Source organism: Ostrinia furnacalis, unplaced genomic scaffold, assembly GCF_004193835.3.
Source record: "Ostrinia furnacalis isolate ACB-3 unplaced genomic scaffold, ASM419383v2 OfSCF5695, whole genome shotgun sequence".
Lineage (NCBI taxonomy): Eukaryota > Metazoa > Arthropoda > Insecta > Lepidoptera > Crambidae > Ostrinia > Ostrinia furnacalis.
In genome coordinates this window covers 37,881-55,050 of record NW_021135934.1, presented here as the reverse complement: position 1 = coordinate 55,050, position 17,170 = coordinate 37,881, and the positions used below count along the sequence as shown (strand labels likewise).

Below are 17,170 nucleotides of genomic sequence, written 5' to 3'. Positions count from 1 at the left end.
GGGAGGTGCCTGGATGCGGGCGGCGCAGGACCGGTCTTTGTGGAAATCCTTGGGGGAGACCCTTGTCCAGCAGTCGACGTCTTTCGGCTGAAATGAACGAACGAACGAAATGATATTGAGATTTTAGCATTTTTTTGGAAAATAGTGCCTATTAATTTGGGTAGGTACTAAGCCTGCTATTGAGTACATACTCTCGAATCTAATTCGCATACGAAGCACAAATTGTATAGCAATCTTAAATAATAGTATTTTCATTGATTTCTTCAGGCTCGCTATACAAAGTTTTGATCCCAAAATCACTTCACTCCTTTATTTGTATGCAGCTCTTCGCTCCGTGAAGCGACTGCGGAATTGAATTTATCACGAATGTTACTTTGTTTAGGGGGTCTAAAAATCTAATTGTTTCGAGCTACGGCTTCTGGCGATCGTAAATTAAAGTAAACAAAAGGGTTAAATAGCTTATCATAGTTTAGTATGTGTCACGCTCGTGCGCCTTTAAATCTGCCGATCGGATCTCTGCGGCTATTCAGGGCGTAAAACATTAGGCCCTTCCAGCTTAATCCTTAAAACCCCCTTTTGCTCGCACGGACAAAGGGCGCCGGCTCGAACGATAAACGGATTAAAATTCGTAAAATGTATGCCTTTGGTATTAGTAACGGCATAATCATAGAAGATGAAGACTGACCCTGTTTGTTTAGAGAGCACCAGCAAAGTAGAAACTGCTTGGTATTTTGGTAATATTTGGTCAAAAGCTGGCCCTCAAACACGTGAAAAGCCTTTTCCAGTTTCTCACTCTGTAGTCATAGATCATAGTCAAGATCACATGAAAGTAATGTAACATGTAACCATGAACACGGCACTTTTCAGTAATTTAGGTACCCTCATCCAGCATCCAACATATTATTTGAACTTTTTTTAAACGACAAAGTTTGCTTCTTCTAGTCTTTTCTCTTTTGCCACTTCGAATCAGATTCGCGTGAGAGAGGTTTAATTTTATCGTGTGTTGTGATGATTTACCATCTAATAAAAAAGGATATAAAGAACAATATAAAAATGAACAATACCGTGGATCTGCTTTGCTATGATATAAATTAGTTGTGTGTTTTGAAATTCAGTGGGGATGAAAATACCCGTGGTTTTATTATTAGGGTCATTCATCAAACGTTATTGGAATAATCTTGGAATTTATTACCCACACAATATTAATTTTGTTATTTTCAAATTAAAATGGCTTCGAGTCCATAATACCGTCTGTAGAGAATTGAGAATGTTACTAGGTATGCAAAATCACTTGAAACCCATGTTACAGTTAAGCTTTTACATTTACAAATACATTAGTTTTTATTTCATTCAAAAATACCCAGTAGTTATGATTTTATAGGCATTCAAAGTTCGCTTAAATATTGAGTCCCGCCGACGGTCACGTGACCCCGTGTGACGTACATTCACAGCGTCCGCTCACTAGAAAACGGATATAAACATACTTAAATATTTTTTTTTGTAAATACAAACTTATTATACATATTAACACCCAGACCCATCACAGAAATTAAAATTGAACCAAACCCAAACTTGATGCGATTGTGTGGTTTTATTGCGAATTACCTTCCAGCTCCATCATTAGACCCCGATTACTATATAGAATTAAAATACTCATCAATACAAAACGAACGAGCCCAAACTCGATGCATTTAAGTCGTTTTATTATAGAGTTCCTATGGCCACCTTCCAGCTCCATCATCAGATCAGCTCCATGTCATCATAATATTGCATGGTCATCCAAATCACATGTGTTTGCGAAATTTCAGCTTAATCGGTTGCCTGGAAGTGGGTCTTAATTCAGCTTGCAAGATTCCACCCATACAAATATGAGCCAGTCACTGTAATATGACGTCACGCGCAAAAAATGGCGGGCCGGCCGCCGCCCGCACTTTTAAAATTCAATATCTTGGAAACTAATTGACGTATCGAAATAATTCTTTCACGTGTATTTTTTATTTTTAACAGAGAATACAGAAAGCTAAAAAACAAAATTAGTGAACATTCTTCATTACCGTAGGTTCACCCTTTTGTGGTTTTGTCGGTAATGTAATTCTGAAAAGGGTTTTAAAAAATATTGTTCACAATCTGAATGATTTCAGTTTAGATATGGGAAAAGATGTGCGTACGCTTTTAGTCGCTATTTATAGCGGTTGTCTGGTACTCATTTTGCTTAGTTTAGGGCTAGGTAGGTCTGTGAAAAAGGGCCAAAGATATTTTTTATCATTTAATTAACTCTTGTTGAACAAAAGTACAGCAGAACCTACACATTTATTTGCGCCTGTAACAAATGAGGGTCGTAAAAGATCGTCTGTTAAAGTCTCCGCAATTCGCAACTGGCAAATAATTCAATTGCTACCCTGTTGCCGCCGCACCGTTGGTCAATTGGACCCTAATGCCCAAATCTAGACCTTTTTAGTACGCACTTGACCCTAAAATCTGGATTGCGGACCAAAACGGTTTCAGGTTCGTAAGTGTGTGGAATTACCAGAATTACCCTATTCCGACCGTGATTAGCTAATGTTTTATGGAGGCAATTTATTTGATTGTATTCGTGTAACCTTTCGCAAGGTCACAATGTGTTGGGTGATGTATTGCTATCCTATTTTCCTTTAGGAACTTTTAGAGTACAGAGGACCGCACGCCAAGCTAAATACTATGGCATCTAATGCTGTAGTGATAAGGGAGATTTTGCAACAGAAATTAATAGTTTGATATGCTGTTGACTGTACAACAGTGTTATGTGGAATGTAATTTATTTGAACCGTGTGGAACGGACGTCTTACTTTTGTTGTTCGTAATTTACTCGAGTAGGTACTACATTTTATTCTCAAAATCCTTTTATATTCCAAGATATTTCCATATGGGCAACTTACTAACTTTATTAGGGTGAAATTGTACCCTATCATAACAGGCTAAAAGCTAAGATAAATCTGTGATAGGCAAACTTGAGACCACTCTCTACATTATTGAAAAATTGGCATGATTCGTATCACCTAGGTATTTGGAAGTCGAACTTAGGGTGGATTCGACCAAACAAGAGTAGGTAAATATATTAATCTCAAAATAAAGATTCGTCAGTTTTGACATATTTCCCATACCATACTGAAACTGTCAATATGCTAGTTATACCAGGAGTTATTCTCGGATAAAAGTTTGGTCGAATCGGGCCTTAGGGTGATAGGGTCTCTAGGGAGAAATCGTATTACATACGTATAGGTACTGAATCGATATCAGTAGTCCTCTAAAGTTGAGCAATGATTAGTGCATAACTACGCAGTACATAATGTACGCAGATTTCCCTCATATTTCCAGGTTTTCCCCCTTTTTCTGGTGTACTGTTCCGCACGTCGGATTACATTTTTGTTGAATAACCGAACCTATTACGGCGGAATAAGATGCTACAATGTTACCGTGATTTGCCGCCGACTTTTACCGAAGTGTAGAACCATTAACAAACTGTCTGTGGCCGGCGGTGCGTGTGATTCGTTTGTCCGAACCGATTGAACTGAAATTTTGAATAATTACGGACCCGTAGGTTTTTAAATGATTTTCGCTCGGTATTAGAGTAGTTTTGTGATGGTCGTACAGACTAATTAAATTAAGATTTATGAACGATCGTAAAATTTATTTCGTGCATTTTTTAAAAGTTGCTTTTTCTTCTTCGCTACCTTGAAACAATGTTAGCTGAAACATTAGTTTCAACAGACCCCTACAAAATATCCATAGATTTTAAGGGCTAATTTTCAGATTCTATTTTTTTATGCATGACGGCAGGTATTTATTGAAGAATAAACTTGTCATTTTGACATGTTTTCCATACTGAAACTGTCAATGTGCCAAACTTATTCTTCAGTTAAAAGTTATCCGACGATTGAAAAATTAGCCCTTCTTCATTAGAAATCTAGGGATCATGACAATGTGTTGTCTGAATTAGACAGTTTTTTTGCCAAGCAAAGAGTGTATGAATAACTTTATCAGAACGAGGAAAAAAGTCGTTTCTAAGAAAAGCGGTGTATTAGAAATAAAAATATGTTGAATCCACTGATTCTTGAAATTCGTCTCTATTCAAATCATGCCTTCAAGTGACAATCTGATTATCCCTTCTTGTGCTCGATTAAGCAATTAAGTTCTTCGTGGTTGCTTCGGAAATTCTCGATTTTAGTTTGAAAGGAAAAGATTTTTTGTTAGAGCACGAGTTCTGCCGACAATCTAATTTTGTGACTGTCCAGAATAAAAATGGATTGCTTCAATATTGGGTCATGTTCTGTCATTTTTGGAAGACATGTGGTTAATTTGTAAACGGGTGTTAGTAAAGTAGGTTCCGATTTGTTTGTCTTCAATTTCAAACTATGTAATTATTCTGACTGATGAGGAGATACTTGAGTAAGAATTTTTATCGAATTCTTAAGGGTTATTTTATTTATATGAATGGAACGGTAATACTCGTAGTTAGTACTAATTATACTATTCAAACAAGTTAACAATCAAGGTTACATTAAGGTCATAATGTCAAACGTAATCTCGCAAAATGTTCAAATAATATTGTTTTACGTGATCCTGAATCCACATATTCGTACTATTGCAATTTTTTTATTTTTTATTTATTTATTATTCAAACATCTTACAAGCTAACAGAATATATTTCAAAGCGCTTATAAGATTAATTGTACATAGGTTATCATGCATGTCAATATAATAATAATTAATTCAATGTATGTAGATACATCAGTCTGTCGGGGTGTAATCCTATCTACCCTTTTCACACGCGCCAGGGTTAAAACATTATAGTTAATTAGTGATGGACAGGTTAAGTTAATTAACCCACACGTTGTTTTTATAAATCCATCACTGTCAAAGTTAACTGAAATCCTGGATAAAGGAGGCATTGTGTTTTAATTAATAAAATGTAACATTCGTATTAATTAGCTTTTGTTGAACGTACATACCAATGCAGTGATAAATAATTATTATGACGTTGATAATAAAGTCAAATTAAATGTAATCTGTCTTAATGCTTGTTTATTTTTACTGCTTAAATCTTTTGCAGGATATTCTTTTACAAACATAGTTCAGCTACTTAGTCATTTCTTTGTGCCATAATTAATATCAAAATACATTTTTTGATATGGTTGTTGGTTACCATTTTAAGTAAATTTTATATGAAAACGCAGGCAAAATCTAGTCTAAAATATCTTTACACATGGTAGCAATTCATTTACTTTCTTAACTAACACATGCATTACTTATTCATGAGGGGTCCCAGGTTCACACAGCCCTAGGTGCCCTAGCCCTAGGTAACTTAGTTAGGAGAGTCCCTTTGATGTGGCCGGCTTCATAAAAGGTGTCTAGCATCACTAATTACTATGCGCCTTTGTGAATCCGGTATGCAAGGGGTTAAATTTACAGTTCTGGTTTAAGTTTGAGCTTACATGATAAGAAAGGGTTAGAGGGACGAAAGTTAAATAAATCTACGTTTTTAATGAGGTATGCGGTTGGAGGAAGCTCTAAAACAAAAACAAACGATGATTATGTTGTAAAACTTGCAAATGTGCCTTCGTTTAGTCGCCGCCAAAAGACGTAAGCAATCTTGCAAACAAAAACTCTGCTGATATTTACTGCGTATTGTCTACCAGTAATGTTCCTTAATCATGAAATAGATACAGAAACTTATCGTAAATACCTACACGTAAACATTACAGAAAGTATTTTTTAAAAGCGTTTTAGTATAAAAATCGTTAGTTGATCCTATTTTAACCCTTCAGTGTCTTAGCTTTCTTGTTTTGAAAATACAATTATGTTTTAATGTTCTTGACCATAATGATATATGCGTTTCGCTGGTTATTAACCGTGGAACGTTTTTATGAGGGCAAAGATTAGAAACTTAATCGTTTTGATCTATAATTTGATCCTCGCTTCCCTATTTTGGGAGATCAGGTAGTATTTTTTACCCCATGGCCCATCCCATCGGGTTGATTTATGCAGGTTGTTATTATCCGCTATACAGGTGCAAAATATACCGCGATAGTGTGTTGTTAAAGTATCGATTTGAGTATGTTACCATTATCCAGTTGCTATAAAGCCGTAAGTAGAGCCTTTGACGATGTTTAAAAACGGTAAACAAAAATTTACTGCACTACTGGGCCTTAATAATAATTTTAACTTGCAATCATTGACATATTTTATCCAATAACTAAAAGACGTACCTACATAGTACGAGTGAGTATTTCAGAAGTAGTTTTACTAAACTATATTTTTACTGTCGACTGAATAGTCTGTAGAATACCGATTCTGACAAATTAAATGTTGTTTATATCAATTATAATTCACTCGATATCTTACCAAGAAGATTTTAAGGACATCCCTCATTTTTGTTATAAAACAGCACCTACTACGAGTATAACCACATAAGATTACATTGTTTCTGAATGTGCTGTCAACCATCATGACCCTCGATACCTAACCAAGAAGATTTTAAAGACATCCCTCATTTTTGTTACAAAACTGCGACTATTATAAGTACCACATAAGATGCTACATTGTTTCTGAATATGCTGTCTACTATGACCACTATACCTTTAATTTTTTTACCCGCTGGCCCAGAATCCAAAACTTTAATTATCGCGTGCAACTCCTGACTCCGTCATAAGCGTCAATACTATGTTATTATGTAGAGCTTTAAATTACCTTTTATTTTGTAATAATTACAATGGAATTCTCGACCGGACACGCCAGGGCTGGGTGAAAAAAAGATATACAGGGTGTCCCAATATTAGCTCGTCACTCTGACACCAGAGGCAGGTACAGTCCTATCAACTTAAGCTGAGAATTGCATTTGTGTGAGTGATCGCCAAAAGTACCGTTAGTAAAACACATACAAATAAAATTAATGTTTTATTAAAAGGAAGTCTATAAAACACTTGCTACCAATTGGGCCGATGTAACGACACTTGACACATCCTTTTAAATAAATAAATAAATAAAAACACGTCCTCGCTCAGCATATGCCAAGGCACGAAGTACCTCGACGCTGATATTCTGCGAGCACCGTTTATAGAGAGGGCGTCCAGCCAGCCTTACAAAATACAACAAAAAGACAAACTTTATAAAATTACAAAATAAAAACAGACTAAAAACTTTTCGTTCACACCTTTAAAATACTTATTCAATTTGCATAAAATTTCTTTCACTTGGCTGCTTAATGGATTTCGTACAGGAAATTCACTTACAGTAGGAGCCATTTCACTAATATTTGGAACACAATTACATAAAATTACACGTATCTGCTACCAGTACCGGGGGAGAAGTGAAGTATGTGAGCGACAAAGAAGCGGTGCGTGGCGGACGCGCCGCGCTTCAGGCCGCTTGCTATAATAAACCATGCGCGGGACGCGCCGCGCTTCAAGCCGATTGCCACTCTAAACTATCGGTGTGCACTCACACAAATGCAATTCTCAGCTTAAGTTGAGAGGATAGAGCTTAAGACGTTGATGAAGTCTATGTCCATTTTTAAAAATAATATCAGTCATATTTGAAAACTCATCGAACTTTTATCTTTTGAACTTTTTTCTATGGACATTAATAACTGAAAAGAAAGAAAGAAGAAAGAAAACAATCTTAATTGGCTCAAAAGTTATTGAAACTTTTCTATGAACATTAGGCTTGTTCGCTGCGTCTTAAGAGCTACCTCCAGTGTCAGTGTGACGTGCTAATCTTGTGACACCCTGTATAAATTATCCGAGGGTAAAAAACGGAATGGGGCATTAGTCGATTCAATTATATAAGCATCAGGAGAGATCAGAAGCTTTGGGACCGGTTTGGCAGCCACTGAACTAGTCTGACAATCTTTCTTGTTGCGGAAAATATGCGTTGTCGTTAACTTTAAAGCAATCTTCGTTGGGCACAGTGTTATGAGGCTGTAATTGACATTTATCGCAATGGTGATGAATTAATTAATATTCTAGTCATGTTTCCATATAATATTAACGGATCTTGCAGTGATATAAGTAGGAGGAAGTAAGAGGTCTCTCCAGGGTCTATGTGTGTGAAATAAAATAGGAAGCATTAGGTGAGTATTGCAAATGGCAAATAGTCCTCATTTACTCGTATTATTATTATGTATTTTGCCAATTGAGTATACTATTTTTATCGAGAAAAGTTAGAATAGGCCCGTTGATTCTTGAATGTTACACCATGTGACAAATAATTATGAATCTCTCCAACCCATAATGAACTCATGAACATTGTTCAAAACCACACCCGTTGAGGTGTGAAGCGTCCTTTTAGGGGTCCGTTAAACGAGTTTCGTTGTTCGCTTTCGTTAAGCAACGCGAGCATTACAGCAGGTTGGCTCGTAAAAGTCGACGGCCATAGAACTGCAGTGATGGCTACATTTCAGGTAGGTATCGATAAATATAGATGACTTCGACTAGAGTTTCAGAATATTGATTAAAATTGAAAGTTGGTATACATCAGGTTAAGTGTGATTTTTGTCTTTTAAAAAATTTGCAACATTTTGAATTATCATCATTCATCATTATCATTTCAGCCATAGGACGTCCACTGCTGAACATAGGCCTCTCCCAATGATTTCCATAATGACCGGTTGGTATCGACCTGCCTGCATCCAGTTGAATGATTATTGGGTAGTAATATGACTTAATTTATTCTGACCTTAAATTACTTGTTGATTGTTGTTGAGCAGGCCTTTTTCCCGTAGACCGATGACCAAGTAAGATTGCGGGAAGTCACGCAAACAGTCTAGAACTGCCTCACTGAGGGAAGAAGTGGACTGTCAAGTGTTGATGCAGTGCCTCTACCATGAGTTTACCTACCGAGCATCTCGCTATCGAGGGCGTAAAAAAATGTATGGCAAATTGTACAGCGCCTCTAGCGGTTAGTAGCTGAACCACAGCAAAACTAAAAACACTACCATGAGTTCATCTCAAATCGTTAGGTAAAAAACCTATCTAAATGAATACGATAGCGACTAAAGTTTTTATTAAGTTTCATACAAATAACTTACCATGAGTTGCAATTTTCAAAGATGTCATCGAAAAATACCTTAGCTGTCATAGTAACGTAACTCACTGGCTTATTGACGTGTGAAAAGCGAAATAAAATTGTGGTTTTAGGTCATTTTAGGTGTTTTCTTTATTAAATTATGTCGGAAAGAAGTTCATTACGATGGAACATGTTATCAGCATGTGGGCAGACCTCCCACTAGGTAGACAGACGATCTGGTGAAGGTCGCGGGAAGAACCTGGATGCGGGCACATTGTGGAGATCCTTGGGGGAGGGAGAGGATGCTGCGTTTCCCAGAGATATGCGAGGGAATTGTGTCGTGCGAAGATGTCTAGCTGTGCTGTGAAAATGTGTGCGGGTTTCCACCAAAGCTGTGCGAGGAAAATGTATCGTACGAGGATGTGTAGCAGAGATTTGAAAATGCTCATTAGTGTTGTACAGCCTGAGCCTTTTCTACCAGAGATGTGCTGACCGAGGCGAGGTAAATGAAGCGATTCTATTGGTTCTTTACAAACACATCCTTCGCTACGCATCCTCGCACATCTCTGGTGGAAACGCAGCCTTACGAGATCATGATAGAAAGCTAATCCGACAATGAATATGTATTTTCATAAGTTGAAATTTACTTTTGTTTTTAATCAGTCTGTGTATTATGTATTAGGTTTTGTGAAATAAATAGTCAATAAAAATTAATCATTTTATTTTCAACTAGCTTTTGCCCGCGGCTTCGTCCGCGTGAAATTTAGTTTGTCACAGATCGTCATAATTATAGCCTATATGTTAATCTGGGTTATAAACAATAATACTGTAAAGTTTCATCAAAATCCGTTCAGTAGTTTTTGCGTGAAAGAGTAACAAACATCCAGACATCCAAACTTTCGCATTTTTAATATTAAGTAGGATATTAGTAGGATATGTATTTACTTAATTATTATTACTGACGAGATTGCTACCATGTATGTTTAGTGACCATGAAAGATTAAAACAATATAATGTATTTAATTAATTATAATATCTTAAGTTTTACAATAATAAGGTAGGTATATCCATCCAGTTACCCTAGGTCTTTATTATGGATTTAATTTACAAGTAGTTATTTACAAGCACTCTGCTCTAAATCCTTTGGCTTCAGGGAAGAACCTGGACCGCCACCAGTCCAGTGTTCCCTTGGCAGCTCTGTGTATGCGAGTTGCCTTCTTCTTGCTGTTTAAAGTCACTCCACACCTTAACAAATAAACATTACAAATAATAATGACGAAATAAGATAAAAGCAATCAAAATGAATAAAGTAGTAGGTATTTATACACACTTTTCTCAATTTCTCAGTAGTTTTCGTGTCGCCGGTGGCATCAGCATTTCACGTTCGCGTGTCCGTTAGTTCCACCCACCGTTGACTATTGTTGGCTCTTTCTTGGGGCCCTTCAGTGGGCATACTCAGATCGCCATATCTATAGAAAAACAACTTTATTGTATCTAGAAAATATAAATCTAGCACTCATATTACTGAATTTTAGCTAGGCACGTGGAAGTTATGCTGGAAAGGTTGTATTTCTCCAAAAAAACCAGCTCAAAATTATTCGTTTAATTTCGAAATTCCTCCACTACATAGTATGTTTATTTTTACTTAACTTACCTTTCCATAAATTCTACAATCGGTTTAAACGGATAGGCGCAGGTTCTCATTTTCCTATCGTGGTTAAAATCCAATTTTTTGTGGAAAATTATTCATCAATAATCCTTCAACAAAACATGTTTTGTTATCTGTTGTCATGACAACAGCTGCGTCAAAGTCGCAATGACAAGAAATAAACAATACAAATTTAAAATCATCATGTTAATTCAGCTTTAAGAACTGTTCTAGGACACTTAAATTTTGCAGTGTTATTTTTGACATTTTTGTTATTTCCTACTCTATCTTTTCTATATAGTTAGAAAGGAGCGGCATTCGTTCTTTCATTCATCCATTCATAGAGTGTGAAGTTGGATACGTTTACATGTTCACCAACATGACATCACAAAACCATCGAATTATCGCTGGCGAGTAAAGTATACGGTAATTGAACTCATGGTATGATTTTAATGCAAACTTCATCGATCCACGTTTAAACTCTATCGACTGTAGTATACGAATACAAGTTTTCGATGGCAACTCATGGTAGAGGCACTGATTGCTGATGCTATACTCACTGTAAAATGTTATGGCATTACTTTATCGATACTATCGATATATTGATCATCTATTGAAACCTCCCGTCACTACCCAGCAATTTATTTCGCGTTAGACCTAAGGCTTTTTTCGGGCCCTCACGACCCGCGCCTCTGGCGTAAAGCAACCCTTTTCACAGTATCAAACTTGTAGAATTGCTCGCTTTACAACACAAATAGATAGCTTAACAGTTAACGGTTTGTTGTCGACAGGAAACTCGGAGCCATTTTCAGGTTTCGGCTTTTATCGATAAACTGAAGTTTGTGTGATCAAAGCGACCAATGTTTTGTGAATTCCCCAATATCGTTTACAAAAGAGGTTCCAACTCAAAACAAATCGTTTATTTATAAACTCCAATTACCGTTTTAAAGTCCCTTTGCGTTCAGCTAAGTACCTATGTAAAATCATGTTATCTGTTTATGCCAATTTCAAAATGTACTTCTAATGATGTGAAAAAAGAATTGGACTTCAAGTGTCGTCGAAAGTACTCTACTTCCTTGACATATCTGGCGTTTTAAGACCTCGTAAAATACCTTATATCCGTACCTACCTATACATGTAGCAATGAATTTGATAAGGCTGTTTTTATCTGTTCTATAAAACCTAGAACTATTTTGTCATAAACTAATAATACTCTAATTTATCATATTTTAGAATATTCCAATTCCTAATCTAATATCATAAACCTCTTCTTAATCATTCTTTTATATTCTTGTCTTATGTGGTATACAATAAAGTGTGTTCTATTTATCTAACCTATTTCTTAACCCCTTCATGCTTTATTCAGGTCTTCATTTATCAATCATTGACTCCAAATAAGTCAGTCTCGCCAACTTTTTCCCGTTCGCATCGCTTCAGTTTGCGAACGCAAATAGCTACGAAGTTCCACGGAACGGGAAATTCCCGTGAATTCCTGGTTTATTTATGGCGGTGGTGTTGTGCATTGATCCCTCGCTTTCGGATTCGGATGGCTTAAAAGGTCTAAAGTGAGCCGTGTCGTGAAAAATGCTGTCTGGTACGTTTCAAATTCATTTCGCTGTAGTGGAAGAGTTTGTAACTTTGTAATACTTTGTATAGCTTTATGTTCATGATTCGTTTCACTAAATTCTTTAAATAAGTACAAGTTTTAGTTACCTCTCTCCAGCTTTACTGTCCACTCTTAAAATTCTACACTACAGACATAGATTACTATTAACTGCGTGATTTAACGCAACTCAATTCACTTTAAACCGTAAATTATCCCACAAATTAAACAATTGCAAATCATGTCATAGAGCATGGCAATTGACTATTTATTTATTTATTTATTTATCAACACCAACAAGACATACACCATTTTAGACAATATTATACATGCTTATATAATAGGTTAAGTGCTATCTTAATTATAGGCGTTACACAAAAGAAATTGAATTAACGTAGCACAGAACATTAGTAAATTTTAAATTGAAATAAGTTAAATAACAATAAATTAGTAATTTTACAATAATTTTGCAAAAAAAAATACTTTTATGAAATTAAATTATGATCATACTATAGTGCGTTAAATATATAAATTAGAAATTAGAAAAGACAATCAAGGCAGCAAAATTAGTCCTTTACGGAATTTTGATATATTGCTTAAAAATATATCCACATTAATCAGTTCGCTTGATGAGTCACTGAGCGAACCCATGTTGTTTGTGACATGTTTGTGTACTTTATTATAATTAGTCACTAGCCTATTAAGTGGTGCCTGGAGTCCCTGACGCGAAGATGAATTTCTCTGAACGAAGGGCATGTAAGAAGCTAGACGAATACCACGCGAGGGAGCACGAATATTGATCTGCGACAGAAGGTTAGGCGCATCAAGGACACCATTAACCAGCTTATGGAGAAACAAGTGATCCATCAGATTTCTTCGATCTTCCAAAGACTGAAGCTTAAAATGCTTTAACCTGTCGGAGTAGCTTGGGAGCTTTTTAGCCATGTTACAGCTGTATGATAAATGCCAAAGGAAGCGCTTTTGAACTCTTTCTATATTTTTCCGATACACGTCATAGTAGGGGTTCCATACGATGCTACAGTATTCTAGCTTACTTCGTACCAGGGCTGAATAAATAGCTATTTTTGTGGATGGATTTCTAAATTCTTTGCAATTTCTCAGGACAAAACCAAGCATCCTGAAACTCGCATTCACAATATTCTCTATGTGCTTATGGAAGCGTAATTTGTTATCAAGAATAACACCTAGGTCACGCGCATGCTCCACTTCCGACAGCTGATTCCCATTGAGGAAATATGCAGTGGGGGTTAGCTTTTTCTTCCTGGTAAACCTAACAACAAAGCACTTATCGACGTTTAAGCACATGCCGTTTCTAGAGCACCATGAATTCAAGTTGTTCAGGTCATTTTGTAGTAGCGCTGAATCAGCAGGCTATCCATGATAATGTAATGCAATTAGATTCGAATGGGAGTGCTTGCTCTATGAACTGTTATCGCTCAACCTACATTATGGCACCTAGATCTCTTGTCTATGAACACTATACACTAGTATTCTAGGTGTACCGAATAGTTTAGGACCTGGTTAATTGCCACAAACGGATTGTTCCGGGTCAAAGAGCGGGGCATCGACGATAGTTTAGGTATAGTGTTGCAAATTGGAACAGAGTAGTCGACCGATTAAGTGTCTGGAATCCTGGAACTATTAGTCTGGAACTGACTGAATAACCCACTTAACTCACCGACCATGGCTGGGTTAAATCAATACGGTATTGACAGAGATTAAACTGGACTTTACACCTTCACTCAAACTAACACCTAGACTAGGTAGGGTATGATGATGCTATTATTTTAGCACAGTCAGAGTTTGACGCTGACTGTACCGTATAAAATTTTCCAACTAAACCCAGACTTACTGAAATATGTAGATTGTAATCCTTGTGGTAAAACTTAGAATGGTTTGTACAAGCAATCACGATATTATCAAAGGTTTTAAATAAATTACCATGATACTCTTTTTAGCTAAAATATTAAAACTTAAATAATATATTTCAGAGTTTAGAGCTACATTATCTTTGTAGCTAAAGTATATAATGGAGCTAGACCAATCATGGAACGGTACAATCGTTAGCAAGGTTAGATAGAGGTCAGATACTCGTGCTAAAGATACTAATTTAAACTTAGTGCTTTATGGCATCTTCTATTCCATAATTAATATCCTAAGGCCCGATTCAACCAAACTTTTATTCGAGAATAACTCTTGGTATAACTGGCACATGGACAGTTTCAGTATGGGAAATATGTCAAAATGTCGAATAAGTGACGATTTATTCTGAGATTAATATTTACTCTTGTTTGGTCGAATCCACCCTAAGACGCTATAGAATTATTATTGTCTGAGAAGTCAAATGGATATCTTCTTGCAAATAGCATGCCTGTAGAGTATGGCATTAGAAACTTAGGAGCGACATTATATGCAATGACAGAGGTTTAGATACATCACTATCATTACATAGTATAATAAAAAACCGCTTTCCGCTGTCTGTTCCTATTAGGTATGCTTAGCTCTTTAGAACTACGCAACGGATTTTGATGCGGTTTTAATAGATAGAGTGACGATCGACGATCAAGAGGAAGGTTTATAGGTATAAATATGCATATTATAGAAAAGAAAAGCCGGGAAATTCCATTGCAACCGTGCGAACCCGGGGCGGGCCGCTAGCAAGAAATAAAGCTATGCTTGACCTCACCTCTCTATCGTGTGAAATGTAAAGTTATTGAAACGTAATTCCTGTAAATAATTGACGATATTATTATCTATCTACTCGTATTTATACCTTTATCACATTAGATAAACAAAACTGTCTTCCCTAAGCTTCGAACTCTATATTTAGATCCATGGCACTCTTACGGCTAATTTGATACTTACTGCCTGATAACTTTATTCCTACACTCAACAGTCTCATCACGACTGTACTTAGAATGGACTTATTACTGCGTTAGGAAATGGCACCGATTATTTATGCGTGGTGAATGATAATAAGCGACTGCTACCGACGGCTTAATTTAGAAGGGCTACATTTGAATACCTTGCGATTTTAAGCCCAATGAGCATTGTATTATACTTTGAAATGTTACCTATTACCTAATAGAATTCAGGGAGATTCTTAAAGTTACACTGCAAAGTAGTTATTGAAGACTCCCACTAAAACACTTTACTATTTTACACCTAACTTAAACGCTGTTGGTACCAAAATTTTAATCTTAGTTATTGCAACTCACAGACAAGAATTCAAGTGAGTTTTTGTGTTGCGTATGTTAAAATCTACACCTAGTTTTAGATGAACTAACAGAATTAAGATTATCAAACTGGATTGTTAAAGATCATCAAATGAAAACGAATTCCTGTGCTTGCGTTGTTAATATAAAAATATACAAAGCTAAATCACATCACGTATAGTTAGTTACATTTACCCTTTTGACCGCAAATAACAGTTATTAGAGCCATAATAACCATAAAAATACACGCCATAATCATATGCGATCGAGTTTATATTGTTGATGTTCTCAAACACAAAAAGTGAAGTGAATGGATACAATTTTTATAAAAAAAACTTAGTGAACAATGTTTTTGGAAACTGTGATATGGGTATCTATTAGCTATTAGTGCTTTCTGAATTTATAAATCTCAAACTCAGGAGTCAAAGTCAACAGTGAAACACATCTGATGAAGCCCCGACCATCGTAGATTGCATTTCCAGTGTTTAGGTATTATAGTCATAGTCATTTATTCGGTTAGATCATAATAAACGCCAATATTTGAAAAACATGTTTTGTTGCAATGAGTTGTTCTTTTTACACGGTAGTCATTTGTTTAAATTAATTTAAACAAGAGACAAATTGTATAGGATAGGTGTACTTAGCGTAAATACTGTTAAAGGAGCTAAAACTTCAAGAATATTAGACTTCGAGTTCTTAACAATGATCCGATGTGAGCCCTCTACAGTGGTGCCAGCCGAGCTCAGGTGCTAGGCGCAGAAATTACTTAACTAGGATCATTTTTCAAGAGCTCTGATACTTACAGTGTCTAAATGGAAAAACAAATTTTTCAGAGGTAGGTAATTAATTAACAGTTAAAAATACAGAAGAACGCAAATTAATATTATTTTACAAATTAGTGGTTATTATTGCAATTTTTCAAGTTATAATGAATTATGATCGATTTTTGATCACCCCTGAAAAGGTCCCAACTTTTTTACACAGTACAGAACCTCCCACCGGGAGCTATACTATAGGCTAGTTACAGCACTGCTATAATCATATCATCATATCACTTACGGTCATCCTTATTGGGGGCCGCGCCGCACACCACCACAGCCACCAAGCACACAACCACTGTTTTAGTCGCCATTTTAAAAACTGCACCAATTTACTTAAACAGCCTTATATAACCGTGGACACCCACACACCACGGCATACGACACGGCCTTGGCAATTGGATAATCGTGTCATCTCCGTGCTCTTATTGTCATTAGCTTTGTAGGTATAGGGCTCTGATGTACTAATGTCCTTATGTTCACCTTGTTTTCGATGCGCGAGTTGATAAAATCTGTTTTGTACAGTCTTTTGTTTTGTTGTAATAGTTTTACGATCCTGTAATTGCGTTTGATTGTTCTGAAAATGGTTCAGAATTTACGTATGTAGGTAAGTGCTTTTGATTTACATTACATCTGAGTATATGCCTATCATTTCGTTGCATCCATGCGGGATTGACACAGGAAATTTCCTATGTAATATTAGGTACTGGATACAAAGACAGTGTGGTGAACACTCGAGAACTTTTCTGCCCCAGCGGGCATCAGCTCTGCGAGCTATGTGCCCCGCTCTATGTGCCACTTGATTTTAGCGATTCTGCGGGAT

At 36.3% G+C, this 17,170-nt stretch overlaps 1 protein-coding gene across 1 annotated transcript in view; it reads right to left on the bottom strand.

Annotated features, from left to right (window-relative positions):
- LOC114361416 (calcyphosin-like protein) overlaps positions 1-16,707 on the bottom strand; it is a 72,677-nt gene extending 55,970 nt beyond the window's left edge. Inside the window, exon 1 of the mRNA XM_028316416.1 lies at positions 16,589-16,707. Within this exon, the coding sequence (XP_028172217.1) occupies positions 16,589-16,661 (73 nt within the window). The 5' untranslated portion in view covers positions 16,662-16,707. The remainder of the gene's footprint in view (positions 1-16,588) is intronic.
- Between the last annotated feature and the right edge of the window lie 463 nt (positions 16,708-17,170).